Source organism: Asterias amurensis, chromosome 10, assembly GCF_032118995.1.
Source record: "Asterias amurensis chromosome 10, ASM3211899v1".
NCBI lineage: Eukaryota > Metazoa > Echinodermata > Asteroidea > Forcipulatida > Asteriidae > Asterias > Asterias amurensis.
Window position 1 is genome coordinate 512,520 of NC_092657.1, and position 10,143 is coordinate 522,662.

The following is a 10,143-nucleotide window of genomic DNA, read 5'->3' on the forward strand; positions in this document are numbered from 1 at the left end:
TGTTTATACAAATTAAGACAAAAAATATTACAAGGGGCATTGGATTTTTTATGTAGTAAAATTAAATAAACAAGTTTGTTTTGTTATACATTAATGAAAAAATATAACCAGGCCGAGGAGAGTACCAATTTGTAAATACCGCAAACGAACGTCATGCAATATTCGTCAAATACCGTCAACTACCGTCAATCACTAACCACACAATCCTATCCACACTACACTTGTTTTTCTTCTGCAAACCTGTGCATTTTAATAATATCCCGGGTCGCTTAGTATGTTTTTACTTACGGTAATCAATATTGGTCAATCACTAACTATTAGTCAAGCTATTATGAATACATATATCTTCCAATTTGGTTTAAAATCTTGAACTTGCTTGAAGGGGTGGGGCGGGTTGTATTCTACCAGGAGCTCTATCAAAGGTCTATTCCAAATTGCAAAATGTTTCCAGCAAACAAAACCCAAACAGTGAAATCAATAGATAATACAATCTTACATAAGTGATGGGCAGCACTCCAATAAATAAATAAATCACAGCACAAAAATTAATTTAAAGTCTTTCGTTTATTTTCCAACAACCAATGGTTAAATTTTCCATCATGATTTTTTTCTAAATGTCACCACTAAACAAAAGTGAATATTTTAGTTTACAGGGCAGTTGTTGAACACCACTGAATTTGAGTGAGCTTACAGCTACACAAAGCCATGATCAGTCAACCATCAGAGCTTAAGCTTGAAGCATTAGAACGCTAAGCCACCTTACTCTACAAATCATTTCAGCATTGAATTGCACTGAGAGAAATAACTTAAATATTACAATAAAAAAACACACAAAGAAAATAAATACATACAATTCAGCAGCAGGTTTTCAACTATGATAAAAGTTCCTATTGAGCAGGAAACCAATTCAACTGAACATAGCCAACGATATGTGATTTGAATACATGAGCAAAGACAGTAACTTTCAATACATTGTGATATCAATGCTTAGATGAATAAGTATCTAGTAAAAGATTATATACCCATTTTGTAGAGTACTCTTTGTAAAATGAAAATTAATAAATCCTTATACTCATGATATGATGATCAATGAACACCAGGACAGAAAGTCACCAAATACAAACATCACGCAGCGGTTCAGACATTTTCAAGTGTGCTCTGAAATTTTAGAAGTCTTCTCAGGACCTGTATATATGCAAACAAGATTTATCTAGCGCCCTCAATATGGAAATGGCGCAAGATCACTAGAGAATGTCCAAACGGCTACATGGATTACTGTTTAGTGCCTTCCGGATACACTGAAACATGTCCATGGTGCGTACTAGTATACAGAAAATAACAGAAAATATCGAATAGGTTTCTGATGAATAATTATGTCAACTTGTGGAAACTGGAAACTGTGGAATTGAATCATATTTGGTTTACGTTAACCCCATGTGTGTGTCTACTTGCCAGGTAGAGTTACACACATGGTGTTACCGCAGGCCAAATATATATTGATACCTCACCATGCAATGCCTCAAAACATATATATTGAATCATGCTAATAAGTAAAATAGTTTTCAGGAAGAAAATGGCAAACATCATCATAATTTATCTTCAGTTTTAAAAAGTTACTGGGAGCAAGACACTATATGGGAGTAAAGCGAAAGTGTATACGTTAATAATGTTAAATTCACTACAATGATGCAATAAAAAGTACTGAAACTGTCGCTATTTTGAACAAGCTGTTTCTAAACAAGCGGCTGTGACTTGTGACTTGATCACCATGTCAACATGTATTGAAGTATACAAGTGGGCTGCCCTTAGAAACATCCCAAGCAACAGCCACAGCCACCAATTCAGAATCGACCTTAGTTACTAAAAATAAAAACAAAGATGGCTACCACACCACGATATAAAAGTCCATGGCAAATATTGGAATATATTTAAATAATATTCACTCAAAAGTTAGAATAGATAAAGGGAGTGTAGTAGGTTACTGACCCTAATAAATATATGTACATAATCATTAACATAAACTCCACTAACTTCAAGCACACAACTAGTTCTATAATACTATTACAAATTATTACGAACACACTAGCATTTTTTGTGGAGAAATTCACAGAATTGAAAACCTCGTCAAAGTCTCATAAACCTGGTTTATATTGATACATGTATCTGAAACAAAAAGTCGCATCCTCTTAAGGTGATCCCCTGGCTGCCACCTCCCAGGTTGTATCGTAATTTGGGTGTGATCCCTGGCTACACGGCAGTTAACGGTTGTATGGCTTCTGACTGGCACCCCAAAGATACTGACAAAATAGGGACACCGCCAATATAGGGCTAGATAGCTCAGTTGGTAGAGCGCCAGCAGGTTAATCCGGAAGTTGTTGGTTCGAATCCCACTCTAGTCAATTCTTTGTTCAACCCCAAAAATCAAACCTGGTTTCACTCTGACACTGAGGTGTTTGGATCTTGTTAGTCTAACCAAAAGGATTCAGAGTGCCAAAGTCGTAAGATGGGGAACCGGAGCTGTATCTATTGTTGGAATGCAAAACTTTCAGTAAGCAAATGTTTCAGCAATGGCCACAATGTTCATAGTCTGCACTGATCAATTGTTGCACCAAGAAAGCTGCTTGCTGAAATGGCGTCTGGTGCACATTTCACATTTCAGCCAAAGTGCCCCCATCTGGCGTCTTCTTGTCTTCTTTGTCCTGGATGCTAGTATACAAATATTGTAGTCAATATTTTTTTTATAACACCCCAAACATTTCTGAATACTGTACTATTATTATTAAGTTACAGACCTGAATGGTACAATCCACGGACGACGCGAATACAGATTGCAAACACTTTTACTGTGCTGCATGTAGTGTCGTGCAATCCGAAATGGTTACAGACTATTAATTTATCATCCTCGTACACGCAACGGACGTCTGGGTACTGCACGCCGTGTGCTAGTCTTCGGACTAGCGCATGGCAAACCGACGCACTATCACACGGCCGTCGTCTAGCAAAACTAAGACATGTCATGTGACGCGCTCTAAACCAATGAGCAGGCAGAATACTTGCAAGGGGTGTTATAATACTCACTCATAGTACATCAATTAACCTTTAAAGTTGTTATCTATCTACATATTACTGCCGATAAATATAAAAACAAAAAATTCAAAGCCAAGACTTTTTCCTTCAGTAAGATTTGGTTACACAGTATACAATTGTTGATTGGCGACTTCAAGACACCTGGTGGCAGCAGACACACCAGTTTATGACAGATAGCATCTGTGTTATAAATTGCATTCTTATTGCAGACCATTCTTATTGGATTGGATAAGTATTAAAGTTCTGGCGGTTCAATGAATTGGGAGAGTGTGCCCACGGGAACCTTTGAATATCTACCTAAGGGTTAGGGCGCGAGCTAAAGGCCTGGTCGCACAGGCCCCGATAACGAGAACGAAAACGAGAACGTTAAAAATGCATGCCCTCGATTGAATGAATAAGCCGGGGCGCATTCTGCGTGGAGCAATTCAACCAATAGAATGCGTTCTCTTTGCATCGTTTTCGTTTTCATTATCGCTGCAGTGTGACTCGTCCTTAAGGTTAAAAACTTAGAACCATTGAGCAGGTAGTTTTAATGTAAAAGAGAGAGAAAACTCCAAGAACAAACCCTGAAAGCATGTTAGCTTTCTCCACTGATAGCAGATACTACTCTCCTTCTCACAGATTCAAGCTCTTGTAAACCGACCCCTCCGATGATTTCCACATCTTCGTTGTCTCCGTCGTCGTTGGAGGAGTCTCCTCTCTCTTCATAGCTTTTCGTGAAGTCCACATCGGGTAGACAGTCCTCCTCAGAATCCAGGTCAGAGTTTGGTAACTCTTCACTTGACCTTTGACCTCCTTCGTTGCTTTCCTCATCGTCAGTGTCAACCTCCTCCTCATGGGTTGGGGAATTGAGGGAGTTGGTCAAGCCAGTTGGTACAGTACCTGGGCATTAGGGATATTTTACACAATTAGGCTTTGCTACACACATAGTTCAAGAAACGCGGGTAGCTGAACAACCAAGGGTAGATTTTTCATGCTAGGATTAGTCGTCAGTATTCAGGCCCACAGAGGCAACGAAGGCGATTGCCTCCATGCCTCCCCCTGGTCATTGCCTTTGTGCCCTTGAAATGCTCCAATAGAAATTCACAATTTCCCCATAGGGTGCCCTTTACAAAGGAGAGAATGCCTTGGTGCCCTTGCCCTTTCAAAAACGAAGCATACAGGGCCAAGTATAATCACAGTGATTTGTGTTGTGACGTCACATGTTGCTTGGCAAATAAGATTGATACACCGTTAAGAAAAATCTTAACTTTTTGTGAAATCGGCCCCTGGATGTGACCTGAATAAGTGGTTCTGAACCCATAGAGTTATATATAAGAAGTAGAGGGTGCACTGGTCTATATACGCGACCTCGCATGCGCGTAGGCGGCCATTTTCTAAGTTGACAAAACAGGCATCGCACAGCATGTGTTTGTGCAGCCATTTTGTAAGATGACAAAACAGCAGGGAATAGTGTTCAATAAACACAAACTCCAACGCGCTTACAGAATGACGCGCATGTCTCCTTACGTTCCTGTCGCATTTGTGCAAGAAGCATCACCAGTGCACCCTCTAGTTCTTATATATAACTTTATATGTTCTGAACCACAGACAATGGATCACCTACTCAGCTGTAGCAGAAATGTGAGGCTAGAGAACTGGCCAAGTTTAATCAAAGAACCAAAGACTCTGCTCCGCTCAGGCTGAAACACAATATCTAGTGTATGGGTAAAAACAAATTAAGACTTGAACCCTTTTCACGAGACAGCAACTTGGCAAGGGTGCCTTGCTTAATTTTAGCATGGTTGCAAAATTGCACCTCGTGTGAAAGGATAACAATGCTTAGACTGTCCATATAGGTCAGTAAATTTGTGAAGATTTGACTAAGGACCTAAGACAGTCCATGCTGAAATTAAGCAATGGTCCCCTGCTAAATTGCTGCCGTATGAATAAGGCTTTAGACTCACCAGTAAGCTGCTCAGTAACTTGACTCATAGCAATACCCATATTATTCATCATGTCCATCATACGCTGCATGGAACGTTCGGTATCTTCAAGACGTTTCTTAAGGGCAGTCATCTCATCTGGACTACCCTCAGATGCAGCTGAAAGAAAATAATCAATCTCAGAAATTAATTCAGGCCTGATTTTTCATGGAGGCAACGAAAGTGATTTCCTCCGTGCCCCCTGGTCATTGCCTTGGTGTCCTTAAAATGCTCCAGTAGAAATTTACAATTTCCTCATAGGATGCCCTTAACCCAGGAGAAAATGCCTTGGTGCCCTTGCCCTTTAAAAAACGAAGCATACAGGCCTGTTAATTCATTGCTTTATTGATGGATAGTCTTTCAATTTCTCTAGATTTCAATTTCTCTAGTTTTAAGGAAACATTCAACTGCTATAAGCAGTAGTCATACAATGGAGCACTAAGGAAGGCCTCAAATACACCCACAGCACCCAAAATGCCCAAGTGCCCTTCGTTTTACTGTGGTACCCTTTCTAAAGTTCCAATACAAACTTACAATCCCAGTCGTGGCACTCGTGCCCTTGTGCAAGTCACTAAACCATAGATGGTTTTTTTTAATGGGATAGTATGTGCATTATGATCTACCAGCCAGGCTCCTAGTGGATGACACACATGCCTACATCCTTACAGACTGTGAAGGGTGTAACCCTGTTTGTTTAAGCCCCAGGAGTTGAGGGCAACATGCCCCTGGTGACAGTCGACTTGGTCGACAGCCAAAATCAAGTGTAGCCCTCGTCTTGTAGTGTCCCTCCGACCTTGTGCTGATAGGCAATATCATTTAAAATATTTTACAAATCCCAAAGAAAAATTTATGTGAATAGTCGTTTTTCTTCTACTAGTAGACATGACCCTAAGATGACTTACCCTTGCTCTTAGTAACTGGTGCTGTTGATCTTGTCTTAGGTGTTGTAGTCTTCCTACTCTTAATACCACTGTAGTTATCAGCACGTAGTTGTTCTGATAGCTGTTTCTGAAGCTGTTCTTGTTGGACTCTGTGTAGGATTGCGCTGTCATCTTTCTCTGTTTCCCATGCACCAGTAATGTCTGGCTCATTCGGCTTGTTAGGTTTGTCCTTCAGGAATATCTGGAGTTAAAATAAGTTCAAGTTCAGCGCCAAATTTCATAGAGCTGCCTAATAAGCACAAAAAGTAGCTAAGCATAACAAAACTATGCTTACCAGAATAAGGTTACCAGCTTAGCTACCATGTCACATGTACAATGTATGATTGGTATCCTGCTTAGCAGACAATTGTTAAGCGATATTTTCTGCTTGCTTCAGCAGGAATTTGGGCCCTAGTGGTTAAGCTTTAACATGTGGGTTCGAATCCCGGTCATGAAACTTGCTTTCTTCAGTAAGATACTTTACTATAATTGATTCTCTTCACCCAGGGATATAAATGGGTACCTGCTAGGGTAGATGTTGATATTGTGTATGAAAAAGCTACTGGGGTGCCACAGCAGTTTGGGTTGTATACTCCCCAGAGAGCTGAGAAAGATTAAAGAAATGTTATTGGCCCAATGACCAGGGCACTTATGTAAAGCGCATTGAGAGGTTATTGTGTGCAGTAACTGGATGAGAGTTCATAATTCAATGTACAGCCACAGGCCAGCGTTAATCATAATGAAACAACCCCTATACGCCTCTCTTAATACTTATGCATGACGTCATAATTCTTACCCAAAATGAGGCTATGGGTGCACGTCCCCCACCACTCTCAGTGGCTGCGCCCATCGCCTCGTTTTGGATTAGCATTGTGACTTACCTCATGCATAAGTATTAAGAAAGGCGTATAATCATGATCAAGGGCTGTTGCAGGGTAAATTGACTTACCCTGTACATGATGTATGCAAAATATATCACAATGCCGACAGCATAAAGAGGAAGTACTGAACCCATAACCCCACGACCTTTAGATGCTTCCTGCTTCTGCTGGGCAAAGTAGGATGCAGGATCCCCAGCTGAAATGGAAAGACAAAAATAACAATCATAGATTATTTTGATACACAGAAGAAGCATCTCGATTAAGGTAATAATTTTGGAGTTCCCCTTAAACCAAAATGTGTTAGCATCTATTCCCGATGCAAACAGCATCTATAAGACCTAAGAGGGCAAGACCGTTTCATTTTGCAAAGATGCTCCACAAGAAAAAAAAAACTGTGGAAAGTCTTAGGAAAAATGAAATTACAAGGACAGAGGGGAAAGAACAAAAGATGCCTCTACTCTCTAAAGAGATGCATATTTGAGAATGGGTTTAGTCCCTTGCTTAACAATGATGTACAATTAATGCCTTATGCAAAAATGAGGATGTGCCACTATGCTTGGGTGGGGCGGGGGTAGTCAGTACTGACACATCACGGAGGCAATGAAGGCGATTGCCTATGAGCCCCCTGGTCATTGCCTTGGTGCCCTTGAAATGCTCCAGTAGAAATTTACTATTTTCTCATAGATGCCCTTTACCATGGAGAAAATGCCTTGGTGCCCTTTCAAAGACGAAGCATGCAGGCCTGGGTAGTTTTCCCTGGATAAACTTAAGATTGTTGGAAAACCTTGGACAGTCCCTTACCATGTTTCATATTACGTTGGGCAGTTCGCTCCATTTCCATCCGCCTTGTTGCCCCAGCAGGACTACGCTGTGCGCCCCTCATCTGTGGTGGCATGTCTGTAGGTAAGAAAGACATTAAAGTATCCACTGGACTAGGGAAGAAACTGAAGTTGACTGATTGCCACAGATAAAACAATATGTATGAGCTAAATGGTAACCCTACACTATAGAAAGTGACATAATTGTAAAGTTATACTCATTGCAGTTACACTACACTGTCTATTAGAAAAGGAAGGAATGGAAATTTCCATTGCAGTATAACATTACATTTGACCTAATAATTGCTGTACATGAACAGTGCATATCAATATCATGTACACTTGTTTGCTTGTTGTAGGCATGTATAGCCTAGATAGACACTTTGTAGAACCATAGAGCAAGATCGGAATTTGCTATAGAAGTTTTCGCTTTGATTGACTGACATAACAATAAATATTATAAAAAAGGCACTGAAGTAAACAGATGAACAAAACAGTTTTGTGTTTTGTTAAATATTATTCATAAATACCTCAGACAGTTTTGCTATTGGTGGAGAGTGTGTCACGTGGGGGTGTTTAAACTTTTGATAATGACCAGTATTAATAACCGGTTATGAGAAACCGGTTGTAGCATAGAGCAAGGAACAGAAGGAGTTACAACTCAAGTCTTAATCCCCGAAGCTCAAATTAATCTGATTAGGACCGGTTGTAGCATAGAGCAAGGAACAGAAGGAGTTACAACTCAAGTCTTAATCCCCGAAGCTCAAATTAATCTGATTAGTGCTGCGTCCACCTCCAATGGAAACACTATGGTCATGGATGTGAACCGCAGCGCCTGTAATAAAAGGCTGTACACATTCCGTCCTCAGCGAGCTCTTTGTACCCCATGTGTTACCGCCTTTCGCTGCCGTTGTTGGTATCACGTTGGGAAAAGTTTCCGTATGGCGCCTCCATCATTCGATATAAAATAATATAGTATCTAATTTACCTCAATATTGAGATATCCCTTTCTGTAAAAAAAGAGTGAACAGTGGTGGCGCCATACGGAAAGTTATCCTCACGTTGTTTTCCATTCATAATTATTGGAATGGTAAAGTTAAAGTAGCAACACACAACAAAATTAAAAATATTTTATGCATCGATCAAAGTTGTGTGTTGTTTTCCTTTACCCAACTACAGTACAATTCACCATCATAGGATAGGGTAATTAATCCGCAGCACACTGTACATTATCACGTTACCTAACTTAGTTTAATCAACAATATTATTACTTATGGGAGTTATGTAGGCCTAATATTTAATAATATAAATAAAACAGTAAATACAACAAACGACGACAACATAATGTGATGAGCATTTGTGAATGATTTAAACTCATATTTACCTGGTACTTCCTTCTTTTCATCGGTCGGTTCTGATCCAAACCATTTTCTAAATATATTGCTGAATATCGATGGATATAAGACTGCATTACATAGGACTAAAATGGTAAAAACAAAGCACATCGTATGATGGACCGCCATCTTTATCAAATGATTTTTGCTCAATGCTAGGAATCTAGTCTTGGGCCCAAGACTATAGTGCTCGATATTGGATAATGTACTCTACGCGCAGTTGTAAATCGCCAAAGCGCGCCTTCTACGGTAAGATTCAATTTACTGGCGAGCTTGAATTCTAGACTATACTGCAAGTAGTTATAGTTGCTTGCCATTCATAGCATGCAGTTGTAAGAACTATATGTTGCAGTATAGTCTAGATTTCAAGCTTGCCAGTAGTATTAAATCGTACAGTAGAGGGCGCGCTTTCGCGATTTACAACTGCGCGTAGTTCACTTTCCAATATCGGGCACTATAGTCTTGGGCCAAGACTGTGAGGAATCACGTACAAACCCTACCGGTTACATCGACCCCATCCGATGTACAACGTAATTCTCGATGCAAAGTTAGGGGCGCCAAATCACATCGTAGCTCTGGGGACGGTGATAACAATACTGCGTTGTCGCGTTCTTTGCGTTCCCAGGCTTGACAGACATAGAGTTGAAAGAATGGAACCTGACTATTCCCTTCTTGCCTCGTTTTGGGTTGCCTTGCTTTATTGTAAGAAAATCAAACCTCATGAAATTAAATTCAATTTCATAAGTCTGTGTGTTGCAATTTCTATCTATGGTAGAAATGTTAAATAAACTAGGCTTGAAGCGGTCAATGTGGTAGGCGAGGCTGCACATTCATCAGGAGTTCAGATGGTTAATGGTTTAAGAAGAGGATAAGCATTATAATGAAGATTCTTGGTGAAATGTGTAACTAAAAATTTAAAAAAGTCAAAGAAAAATATTGAAGGGGTCTAGAAACTTAATTCGTAAAAAAAAAAATCAATGGGCCTAATAATAAACAAATGAATATTGTTAGAAGATACAAATCTCTGAGGCCTACAAAATAATTAATGTGAGGGTGGGTCAGTCTTGTATATGTAGCAA

At 39.8% G+C, this 10,143-nt stretch overlaps 1 protein-coding gene across 1 annotated transcript; it reads right to left on the minus strand.

Annotated features, from left to right (window-relative positions):
• Positions 1 to 559: 559 nt before the first annotated feature.
• Positions 560 to 9,206, minus strand: LOC139943192 (uncharacterized). Its single transcript, XM_071940010.1, has 6 exons — positions 9,055 to 9,206; positions 7,654 to 7,749; positions 6,921 to 7,048; positions 5,954 to 6,173; positions 5,034 to 5,171; positions 560 to 3,969 (listed from the first exon to the last, which is right to left on the minus strand). The coding sequence occupies exons 1-6, from the start codon at positions 9,191 to 9,193 to the stop codon at positions 3,665 to 3,667; spliced, it is 1,026 nt and encodes a 341-aa protein (XP_071796111.1). The 5' UTR covers positions 9,194 to 9,206; the 3' UTR covers positions 560 to 3,664.
• Between the last annotated feature and the right edge of the window lie 937 nt (positions 9,207 to 10,143).

Coding starts and splice junctions, on each gene's coding strand:
- LOC139943192 (XM_071940010.1), bottom strand. CDS start 9,193: ATGGCGGTCCATCATACGATGTGCTTTGTTTTTACCATTTTAGTCCTA. Junction 7,750..9,054: donor TGAAAAGAAGGAAGTACCAG/GTAAATATGAGT, acceptor TCTTACCTACAG/ACATGCCACCACAGATGAGG. Junction 6,174..6,920: donor TTGCATACATCATGTACAGG/GTAAGTCAATTT, acceptor TTTTAACTCCAG/ATATTCCTGAAGGACAAACC.